Source organism: Monopterus albus, unplaced genomic scaffold (assembly GCF_001952655.1).
Source record: "Monopterus albus unplaced genomic scaffold, M_albus_1.0 scaffold21.1, whole genome shotgun sequence".
Classification (NCBI taxonomy): Eukaryota; Metazoa; Chordata; class Actinopteri; order Synbranchiformes; family Synbranchidae; genus Monopterus; species Monopterus albus.
In genome coordinates this window covers 2544941-2557082 of record NW_018127901.1, presented here as the reverse complement: position 1 = coordinate 2557082, position 12142 = coordinate 2544941, and the positions used below count along the sequence as shown (strand labels likewise).

Here is a 12142-nt window from a genome sequence, read left to right as displayed (position 1 = left end):
TTTATTTCCCAAAATGTCGGTGCATTTCTTTAAAATGCTTCAATTAGGAATAAAGATTGAATACAGTGACCAATCTGTCCCTCAGGTGACCGCTAATGACCCCGACACAGACAGCAACGGTCTTGTGACCTACAGCTTGGAGTTGCTACCTGAGGACAACACAACTGACGTCACCGAGGTGTTCTCCATCGACGCTGAGAGCGGCTGGATCACCACCATGCGGGAGACAGACTGTGAGGTGACCAGGATCTACAGGTTCAGCGTGGTTGCCACTGACCACGGCAGCAACATCAAGCTGTCATCCAGCGTCCTGGTGGAGGTGACGGTGACAGATGAGAACGACAACCCGCCAAAGTTCTCTGAAGACGTGTACCACGGCTCGGTGGTGGAGAACAGCATTTCGGTTGAAGTCATCATCTCCATGACGACCACAGATGCTGATGTGTCACTGGAAAACCGTCTCGTGACGTGTTACATCACAGGTGAGTATTTCTGAATGAGGGATTATGAGTGTGTGGATGTGTGTTTTTCTCATGTGTTTGGGCATTTGTGCAGATAAATGAGTTTGTGTGCATGTGTGAGTCACTCCTGATGATATCTGTGTATTTCGGTGAGAGCGACCACGTGTGTTTATCAGCCAAATTACTGTCCCACTGGAGATTTGCTGCTCTGTGGGATTTATCACAACATTCATGAGGTTAAATGAGATCTGTTCATTTCCCTCACCTGAGTCATGATATTACGTTATGCAGCCACAGCTTGATCACAAGGAGGAGAAGGCTGACAAGGCAGGAATATCAACTGGGTGCCCTGCAGTTAACAAAAAAAAAAAACAAAGCCCAGAACTGATGCAAATCCTCTGTTTTATTCCAGACACATAAACTCGAAGTGTTCTGAAGGAGTTGGCTGTCAGAACATTGATCTTAGAAAGTGTAATGGGAATATTTTCATTTCACTTATTTATAAATAGTGTGGATTGGCTGATGTAGACACTGGATATTAGGGTTGTTCACCACCGGTATGATTAATGTGAGGATTTTACTTATTCCGGAGAGTTCATGCACATCAGAGCAGTTTCACATGACAAGATTCAAAAGCCATTACTGTTTTTTTTTTTTTTTTTTTTTTTTTTTTTTTTTTTTTTTTTTTTTTTTTAGCTGTAGCCAGGATTTTAGCAACACAGAGGTCTGAAGTGTTATGAAACATTTGGCCTGAAGTGCAAGTACCAGCTAAATTTTAGGAAATTATTTGGAACATTTCTGGGAAATTAGAAGGAAAATACAGGAACCCTGGTGTAAAATGTTACCAAACTATTAGTAACTCAGGTCTTTATTACTCCTGCAGATGGGGACCCATTGGGCCAGTTTGCCATCATCCAGGAGGACGAGGGCAAGTGGGGTTTGATTGTGAAGGAACCTCTGGACCGAGAGGCTAAAGACAGATACATGCTCAGAGTCATCGCCACTGACGGGAGGTTTGAGGCTCCAGTCACTTTGGATGTCCACGTACTGGACATCAATGACAACACTCCACTGTGTGAACAGGTGAGGGACTTGATATTCATCAAAAGCATCATGTTGCCTTTAATTGTCCACTAAAGGTGACTCAGTGTCCAACACCAGCTTGTCATACACATTCCCTAACTGAGAGAAGCTAATAGAGTAGTCTTCTTAGCCACTGGGAACAGTTAAGGGAAATTACATTTTACTTCTTTTACAGGTTTCTTTTACACCTTTAAATGCACCAGTAATGTCTTCAGTAAATTAAATCTCCATTTAAAGTAATCATACTAATAATACACCCTGTCTGCTTCTCAGTGCCTATTAAAATCCTCGCCCATAAAGCTTCCATTAGTCTGGAGCCCATTCAAGGTGGCTTATCGTGCCAATTTTTCCACCACACCGTTCTGTAAAAAACAGTACCAAACTGGCATCAGGAGTCAGTGTTGACCCTCCTTTATTCTGCCATGAAAGGTAGTAAAAATTCACAGCCATTCTGCCTTGTCCTTTGTTATGTCAAAGTCAGTTCTGACAGGAAAGTGCACATAATAAAAGAATACACTGGGCATTGTCGTGATTTACTTTATTCCTAGCAAGTAAATATTTGGAACTTTGAGCTTTTTGATATTAATTGAATGAACCCCAACATAAACTGTTTTCATCAGTTATTAAACTTGTATATTTTGTTGAAATTCTGTCTAAAGATCAGTTGCTTCAAAATGTGTCTAACTACAAATTCTGAGCAGTAGACTGGAGTCCAGTGGCTGCCCTACATCAGTTTATTTATCCAGCACTTTAGAGCTATGCTGAGAACAATGCTGTGCAAATAGAGGCCTGATTGTGGTTATTATCCTCCTGCGCCAGCTGGTGTACACAGAGGTGGTGATGGAAAACTCGCCCTCCAGCGTGTTTGTGCTGAAGGTTTCTGCTTCAGACCCAGACATGGGAGCTAACGGCCAGATCTCCTACACCTTGCACGGTCCCAATGCAGACAAGTTCCATCTCGATTCCAGAACAGGTATGATGGTGTGTGATTCAAGTCAGAACCCGAGTGCCCCCTGTAAACGGGTTGCGGTGTTTGAGTGATATCATCAGCCCTGCAGCCGCTCAGAGAGAGAGAGGCTCTGTGGCCTGTTGAGTTTTATGACTGGAAGTGACCTGGGAGTAAGATGCACATAAATCATTACGTGTTGTTAACAACATGTGAATGTGACTTCAGTCTTGTATCCACGTCTCCTCAGGGGAGCTGTTCACTTTGGCTGTGTTGGATCGTGAGAAGGAGGTCGAGTGCAACCTGGTGGTGAAGGCGACGGATGGCGGAGGACGGTCTTGTCATGCAGACATCCTGCTGATGATCCAGGACATGAACGACAACCCGCCTCGCTTCTCCTCCAGCCACTACGAGGTCACTGTGTTTGATAACACAACGGTTAAAACGCCCATTGCTGTCCTATACGCCAAAGACCCAGATGCTGGTGAGTTTTCAGATTATTTCACATTTCAGAATTTTAAATGCTGTGAACAACGCAGTGAGACTGTAGAGAGAATTCTGCTGTTTCTCTCAGGCCAGAACATGCTGGGACAACCCCTAAATCCTGGTATCAGTGATCCTTAATAAAGCCTAATGCACAGGCTTGCCCTTGACTGTGTATGAATGTGGTACTGATCCTGAACATAATAACAGACTAAGCCATTCCTGACAGAGTTTTGCATTTTGAAACACCCACCTGATACCTTTCCTCTGTGTCACTCCCCCTAGGTTGTAACTATTTGCTGCCCAGGGATTTTAACCCTTCATGCTGGCAGCACTGCCATCTTTCTCTGCTCTTCATAGGAAGTTGTGTTGTTTATAATCAGTACTCAGATTCTGACATCCTGTTCAGATGTTTCTTTTATAAGCCTAATGAGTATTGAATGTAAAAGATCATAAATCAATGTGTTTGTCTGCCCTGGGAGAATATGTCCCTAATGTTTTAGGAAATATTTTGAAAGGGAGGTTGATACGTTGACTCTACTATAGTTCATGTGTGTGTCTGTAAAGCCTAACAGTGAACACATATCCCTTCTCATAGAGATTTTCAAAGCTGTTTTGTTTTTTCTTTTTAATAATTGAGATCCTGCATTTTTTACAAACACGTCTGCTTGTAGCTTTCTTCTTCTTCCCTGCTTTTTGCTTTTATGTTTCTGTTTCTTGGCACGTTGCAGCCACCAACTCTCGACTGGTGAAACTTGTGACACCAAGGAACAATCATACTGTTTAGCCTCCTCTCCCCACAGAAAGGCCCTGGCCAGCCAGCAGGTTGTTGTGAGCCAACAGTGCTAACCACTGCACCATCCTGCCACCTATTAGGAAACACTGGGTAAATCCCAATTCTTTCAGTTGTATCCATATTTCCCTCACATGAGACATGTGGTGTCCTTTCCTCTGATCCTTCATCAGAAGCACCCAATCACCAACTGATTTTTGATAAAGAGGCATGTTGCAACTTAAAAGACACATAACAGATTTGGGATTTAACCATTGTCTCCATAGTTTTCAAGATACTATGAAATGTGTTGAAGTATCATGAACAAAATGAAGGAATAACACTTTTATCCTTAGGCTCTGGGAAAAAAGCACCAAGTTGGGAGTACTAAATAAACATTCAGACACAGAGGCTTCAACTTCTCATCTCACATCCTGGATAAAATGACCAAACTCATGAAAGCTCCTAGTTTAGTTCTGTAGCAGTGAACCTCCTAACCAGCATGAATTTGCTTCCTTCTTCTGCTTACTCATTAATTTCTTTCGCGTTTCTTCCATGTTACTCTTTCATGACTTTTTTTTACCCTTCTCCTTCCTGTGATCTGTATAAGCCTCTTGCTTGCCTCATCTTATGTTTTAGAACACCACTTGATCACTGTTCTTTTTAATCACATCACTGTTTTATGTGTTCTGATTGAAGTGAGCTGACACAGTGGTACAAATTTCCCCTGCAGTGTTTGAATTTTTATTCATCTGTTGCCTTTGAGGATTGGTTGGGTTTTGGTTGTATAGTCAGATAAAAGTCAAGCAAAACACTCGTAGAGCTCAGTCAGTGTAGGTGTGCCGTGCTTGATGTGCCGTTCGGAGGATTTTTTTTCCACATACAAATTAGCTTATTTGCACACAAAGGCACACATATTCACACTTGATTAGTCACAGTTCATGCAAGAGGATTGATAAAAATGCATGAAGACCCCCTGAGGTCCAAATATTCTCATATCTTAACAGACACAAACACTGGTAGACACGGGTTTTTGTATGCGCATAAATGGACAAATTCAAACTGGTAGACATTCTCACACACACAGACACACACACATTTGTTGGCCTTACGTAATACATTTCCTAACCCTGCCCCCAACCTTAACCATCACAAATAAATACCTAAACCTAGACTAAACCAGATTCCGCCCGTAACCCTAAAACCAACCTTTAACATTTACCTGATCCTTGAAGGTGTGAGGACCAGCCAGAACGTCCTCACAATGTAGAAATGTAAACTAAAACCTGTCCACACAGACACATTGACAGACATGTTCACGCACACACACACACACATGCAATTTGGGTAGGAAAACAGGAGCAGACAGAACAGGTGAACCACTCCTTCAAATGTGCAGCAGCTTGTCCTCTTTCTCTACACCAGCAACTTTCTCACAGACAACAATGACCAATGAGCTGGGGTTTTCTTGAATATTTTATTTGCCAAAAAATATATTGAAACCTCTTTGACTTCATGAGAAAACAGAGGAAGACACAAACTGGAACTGGTTTTACAAAAAGTAAAGATAAATCAAGATGCACATTCAGCAGATTAAGATAATTAAAAACCCGATAATGTGACTGTGACACACAGAGGTCAGTAGGAAGATGGTTGTTACTATTTTGCAGAATAAAATTTCTTATTTGACATTTTGTCTGTAATGGGCACTTCACAGAGCGCACCAGCAAACATGAGGAAAAAGAAAAAACAGCAATGACAGGATTTAAAATTTTGACCTTTAACTTTGTCACTTAGTTTGAGGAACTTTTAAAATTAATAAAAAGTTGATCTTCCCACAAAGACTTCACAGAATAAAGCTGCCTGAGGTTTTAATGGGGGACCTGTGTGGTTTGTAACCTAGAAGAGTTCTCGCTGCTTCATGCTTTTAATAACAGCTACTTGTCGTAGTGAGAATTTTGGTTTGTGCCACTAAATAGTGAGCAGTTCAGTCACAGGGGGATTTTTATTTGTCAGAGTCCTTCATTTAAATAAGCATCAGCTTCCCAAAGAGGTAAATTATCCTGTAGTTCACTACCCCCCAAAAACACCACATAAACCAATAAGTGCAGTTGTTATTCCAGCCAGTAGTCATGTCAAACAGCCATGGAGGAGCTCTGGGCAGCTAAAAGTCTGAACCAAGCGGCTGCCAGAGTGAAGACGTGGCGTCTTTAGCACAGAGACAGTGGGACAAAGAAAGAGCAACAACCAGGGTTAACATGGGTTTGGCTGTTTGACATGGAGAGGGTTAAAAGCAGCCAGAGGACTCAGACTGGATCCAGATGTGGCCTTCTTCCTACTGGATGTGTTAGCATCTAAAGCTAAGCTGTTTGTTTTGGTAGCATTAGCCACCTAGCATGGTCAGTTAATTCAACCTTTGTGTTGAATTAATGTGATTTTAATTTAGTAGTAATTTGTGTCACATCAACAGTAACCAGAGCGTTCTACTGCACTGACATGTTTACTGTTAGTCAGCTAACACTAGCTTCAGACTAGAGGCTATGTTTTGTACAATTTGTCCCAACCAGGTGGTCATAGTTTGTTGTCACTAGGAAACAGGATGTGATGGGAGGGGCAGAGGGCGGTTAGGAGCAGCTTATGATGTCAGTTTGTTTTGAGTTTTTCTAGACCCTCTGAGCTGGAAAGACGGTAGGTAGAGCAGCTTTAATTACTGTAAAACATCTCAACATACCAATCAGTGTTGATGAGAAAACAGGAAGCCACATGATGGCAGAAGCATCATCTGTTTATGTTTTGCCAAAATCACTTTTCTTAAGCTCAGCAGCAGTGTGTGAAGAGAAATTTCTTTAGCATGTTTAAAGAGCGCTGCATACATTTCCTTGTTAAATGCCAATGATTATTTCAGGTGTCAGTCCAGTTCTCTCAGCTGTTCTTCACGTTTTCATAGCTGAGCTGAAAGTTACTTGTTGTTTTTGTATTTCTTTGTGCTAACCCTTGTGGAAATCCAGATGATGTTGTGGTAACAGTAGCAGTTTCTTGGCTAATATGTTTTTCATTTCAGAGAAAGGAATCCAGGTGTCATGCCACAGCTTGTCTATCAGTGCTGAAATTCAACCCCTTCTCATGTCACATTACTGAAACTAGATATGACAATATGATACATAGTCATTTATCAATCAAATGGAGCGAATTTGTTTTTGTCATTGCTGTTGATCACTATCTACTTTTTAAACACATTTTTAATCAATGAATCACCTGTCTGTGTTCATATGGTCCAGGTATAAATTCTGAGGTGAAGTACTCCCTCCTGGCAGGTGACAGTGGGTACTTCTCTCTGGACGAGTTTTCAGGGATCCTGCGGCTAGAACGGCCTCTGACCCCCGATGCCCCGCCCACCATCAAGCTGAAGATAAAAGCAACTGACCGCGGCTTGCCTTATCACCTATACTCTGTTGCCACGGTGACTGTGGACGTGGTCTCCCTGGATGACTACCAGCCTGTCTTCCTGAGCTCAGAGTATACTGCCCAAATCCCAGAATCCTTAGCAGTCGGGTCAGAGGTGCTGAGCATGTCTGCTCTCACCAGAGATGGAGGGCCAAATCTGGTTGTGTACCGCATCATGTCCGGAAATCAGGATGGGCGGTTCCTGCTTGACTCGAGGACAGGTGAGAACAGTGTTTCACTGTTTTGTTGCACCTTCTGTACAGATTTCGACACCTGTTTCAGGTCACGTCATAAAAACAGTAAATTGTGATTTGTGGTTATATTGGACAAGGGTTACAAGATCACCTGTATATTTCTGTGTCAGAGGGGTGTTTCCAACTGGCTTTTAAACCCTTTCATTATTTATCAGTGAAAGAATTTTTGAAAAATTAGAGGAGCCAGTCAACATTTTGGGACATAAGAAATGTGTTTCTTTCTAAGAGTTATGAGTAAATTATTCAACTTTTTTGTCTGTGAAGAAACATTCACCTCGTAGAAGACTCATGTTAACAGCTTGCAGTCATTCCATCAGATGTTTGACCCATGTAGTACTGCCCATTAAGTATTACTTTATTACACTGAACGACAGAACTATAGAACTGTAACTCTGTTATGGCATAGGCATTTCTCTGTGAGTAACAGGCAGCTGTGGTGGCTTCCCAGGGTCCTGTCATCACTGTGAGCTTGCCAGGTTCTTAAAACACTGCACAGAAGTCCTGGCAGATGGATGGATAAACAGCAAACTACTCTCTCTATAACTGTCAACTGTTGTTTTTGTAAACATCTCAAGCAAACAAGACATCACATGTTTATTAGAGAACCTTAGAGGGTAGTTCCAGGTTAGCTTCAACTCTTCACGCTAAAGTAAGCTAACCACATCAGAGCTCCAGCCACATACTGTGCAGAGAGGGGCATCTGCTAATCACACTCTCAGCAGAAAAGCAAATACTGAACTGTTTCGTTAACTCAGTCTCCCTTTGTTTAGGCAATACAGTAGAAAAACAGACGAGTCTGAAATAGAAATTCATATTAAAAATCACTGCACCTTTGAGCATATATTTGTTGCCGGTACAATGGGAAGTGTTTGCTGTTGAAAAGCAGCCAGTTTACTCAGCATTGCTGTCACTATGTAATTAGTTTTGTCTTTACATGAATAATAATGGTAAGATTTTGTACATATAGATATGCAACACGTTTAACATTCCTAACACCATGAAACACTTTGTGCAAAGCTATAAATGATGTTTTGTCACATAATTAGAGGAGTAAATGGTTTTCTTAGCCAAACTTGTTCTTGCCATATATGTCTTATCATTATTCAGTGTTATGATTTTTTTTCATGTTCTTCTATCAATCCTTTGTGTTATTAAAGTTTTTTGTTTTATTATTTTTACTAAAAGTTGAAGTTAGAGAAGTGGTCCTGCCAAGTTTCATAAGCTCCGTCCCCTGCTGGGTTTAACAATTTGGGGAGTGAACTGCAACCCCCAGCCACCTGTCAAATAAATCTTTAAAGGCCAGGAGAGCTGCACTCATTGATTTATTTATTGCGATGAGTTTCCTTATTTGAAGAGAGAAACATGACGATTAGAATCTCAAACCCAAGGTTTGGTAGGAATACATTAATATTGGCCAGGTTATTGAGATTTTGAATGTTTAGTGGGAAAATGTACGTTTACTCATGAGACAAGTTCAACTAGATCTTCAAAACATGTTATTGGTAGTGAAATGGCTTGTCTGATGGCATGAATAAGTTGTGAAGGCAGCGTTCTGTTGTTGTTTGGGTCTGTTCAGAAACCAACTCATGTGGCTGTTAAAGGGCTGAGTTTGGTGCTGACTCTGAGGGATTTATTAAAGGTGAGAAATTATAGATTTACTGTGGTTGAGTCGTAACAGGGTGGGGAGAAGTTGGAGGAGGAGGGCAGTAACCTCTGGCCACTTGGTTCTGTTCCTCTCATTGTGTAGCTGGTACTGATCAATACATCCCTGGATGAGCCTTGCACACACACTGTGTGTTTTCTTTTTGTTTACTCTCAGTACATAGACAGAAAACGGAACCGCTAACTCAGGTGTGCAGGGGTTTAAACCTGTATCCTCAGAGTTTGCTTCTGATTTAGGGATCAAAATAACCCAGTTTGCATCACTGTCCAGTACCTGCTCACATTCACACCAGTTCTATCAACCAGTCTGAGCTGCCAAACCTGCATTTGTGTACGGACATGTAAGTGGTGCTAATGAAAACTCACAGAGGGCCCAGGATCACCAGCTGATGACTACACACTAGTGCCTTAGAAATCTGTTCAAGGCCATGAGCCATGTTTCAGAGTGATCGGTCTCAGTACTGTTGTGTAGTACACCTGTTGTTTACCTGGTTATCTGTGTCAAACCTTCCCAAAACCTCTGATAAATATAGTCACCAGAAAAAGTCATGGCACTGTCCAGAGACGAATCCATGTGAACAGCAAAGTGTGAATGAGATGTGAGCTGCTGAGAGAAAGGAGAAGCCAGAGCTCAGCCAACTGTCTCCCAGTAGACTGAAGTAAAAACATACATAACACTGTTTGGATCACTGACTCAGGCTGGATATTTAAAGTTGGATAGAAAAGTTGGTGGATATTAAAAGACTCTGGGCTTGACTTTCCTGAAACAGGAGGCAAACGCACGTCTAAACTAACAGGCAAAGGTGCAAATTGGTGTGTCTAACAATTTTGGTGACCACTGGGCACAGCCAGGCGCAAAGACACCGAGTACATTATTAGTGAGACGAACGCATAATGAGCAGGTGGAGTCAGGCAGGGTTTAGTCATGGCCAGTAAACTGCTCCTCTCATTCCCTGTACATTTGCATTCAAATAAAACCCTAAAGTCACAATAAATACTGTTAAATGCTCAATAATAATAATAAAACAATCCCCCAACCTACAGTAGATGCTGGTTCTCTACTCAGCCCCATTAAAAAGTGGTTTTAAAAAATTGCTCTAGGCTAAATTGTTACCACTCTTGGTTCTTATGTAGAATCTTTTTTCCTTTTCTGAATTTCTGCATCTTCCCCGCCTTTTCAGGAAGAATAATCTTGTCTTTATCCTGTGGTCTTGCAGGCCTTCTGAACCTCATTGCGCCACTGGATTTTGAAGTTTCCCGGGAGTACTACCTGTCTGTGGAGGGGAGTCGCGGCAAGTCGTCCCTCAGCGACATCACCACGGTTATCATCAATGTGACTGATGTGAACGACAATACGCCGGTGTTTGGACGAGGCGACTACAGCGCTGACATATCAGAGGATCTGATGCCCGGAAGCCTGGTGATGAAGGTAGCGATCAGGAAACGGACATAACATACATAACAGAAATGATCCATTTGTTGGGAAGTGAACAGGGATGTAATGTACACAAAACTTATCTCTGTTTTTTATTGAGCCCAAAAGTGTTTAAAAGAGATGAAACTATCTGCCACTGATGATCACTATGTACAACCTGTTTCAAGAGTTCTCTGGTGATACATGCCAATGTCTTAAAACAAGACGAAATATCAATATATTACAATTCTAGAGAGTTCTTGAAACAAAATTCACATTGTAGCTACATTAAAATCAGGCCAAGCCTAAACAAAGCTAATATCAAAGCTAATAAAGCTTTTTGTTAAATAAAGTGGCTGAGTCTAAAAACACACTAGTATTGTTATGTTATACATACTTATGTTAAATCAAGACGATCACACAAGCTTTCAGTTTTGTCAAATCTAGTGACAGAGGCAAGCTGATAGTTTTGTCAAATTCTAGGATAAATAAATATTTTACTTGCCTTCAAATCAAGGCTAAAACAGGCAACAATGACATATTGTTGTCCAATCATTCACAGCAAAGGCTCAAACAATCTAATGTTATAGTCTGATTAAAAATTAGGCTAATTTTAAAGCTGAAACAAGCTCATCTCTAATAATATAAACCAGAATCTCTGAACAGAATTAACTAAACACTCTTAATCCTGCAATCAGGTTAAAAATGAGGCTGAAAGGAGCTGACACGTGTGCTCAAACCATAGCTAAAACAGGCTAATATGCATAACTCTTCCCTAATTTGTGTTTATTTTCCAGAAACAGGTTCAGGAATAAAGATGGCATTTCAGTGACAATAAAAAGTCATCTTGTGTTTCTTTCATTATCATTTTATCATCATCAGTACAGTGTGTCTGACCTCTGACATCCCTCACAAGAGAAAAGGAAATGTCTTGACATGAAGTGCTCTTCCTCTTTTCACCACTACCTCCAGGTCACAGCTACTGATCAGGATGGTCCAATCAATAATCTGCTGCGATACTCCATAGTGAGCGGAGACCCTCTACAGCAGTTCTTTATTCATCCTCGCAGTGGAGAAATCACTGTCCAGACTGTGCTGGACAGAGAGGAGGTCAGTGGCTGTGACGAATAAATAAAAAAAACACAAAAAAGTTCATTCACACATTCACTTCATACATTTATTCATGTCCCACCAAACCAGCTACACATTCCAGAAAGAGAATTTCAGACCCACGCAGTTGGTCTGCCGCTCTATAAGCAGAACAGTAGCTGTTCTAATGAAAGTATTAAGCTTTTTGCCTGTTGCTGCATGAGCCAGTTGTGTGTATTTACTGTCTGTGTGATTGTATGGATTTATGTCACATTTACAAGTTAGAGAAAAGATAAAAAGGACCGTAAAAACATACCAGCAGTATGTTGGTGTTATTATCCTTACTCTGTTACACACCACTTACAGTATTTCTGCAGAAACACAATAGTGCATGTTTCCATACATCTTGCAGTAATTCAGTCATTAAAGCATCACCAGTCATGCATTAGTTAACATTACTTAAGTATATGATTTGTACCTTTATTGTAAAATGTTACCAGAGGTTACAACTAGTTCTGCCTCTCTCCCTCTCCA

At 41.2% G+C, this 12142-nt stretch overlaps 1 protein-coding gene across 1 annotated transcript in view; it reads left to right on the top strand.

The window, feature by feature from the left end:
* The window catches only part of fat2 (FAT atypical cadherin 2), a 70135-nt gene that overhangs the window by 43692 nt on the left and 14301 nt on the right, over positions 1-12142 (top strand). Inside the window, exons 12-18 of the mRNA XM_020594009.1 lie at positions 86-482; positions 1345-1544; positions 2364-2517; positions 2741-2974; positions 7024-7410; positions 10323-10534; positions 11492-11629. Of these exons, the coding sequence (XP_020449665.1) occupies positions 86-482; positions 1345-1544; positions 2364-2517; positions 2741-2974; positions 7024-7410; positions 10323-10534; positions 11492-11629 (1722 nt within the window). The remainder of the gene's footprint in view (positions 1-85; positions 483-1344; positions 1545-2363; positions 2518-2740; positions 2975-7023; positions 7411-10322; positions 10535-11491; positions 11630-12142) is intronic.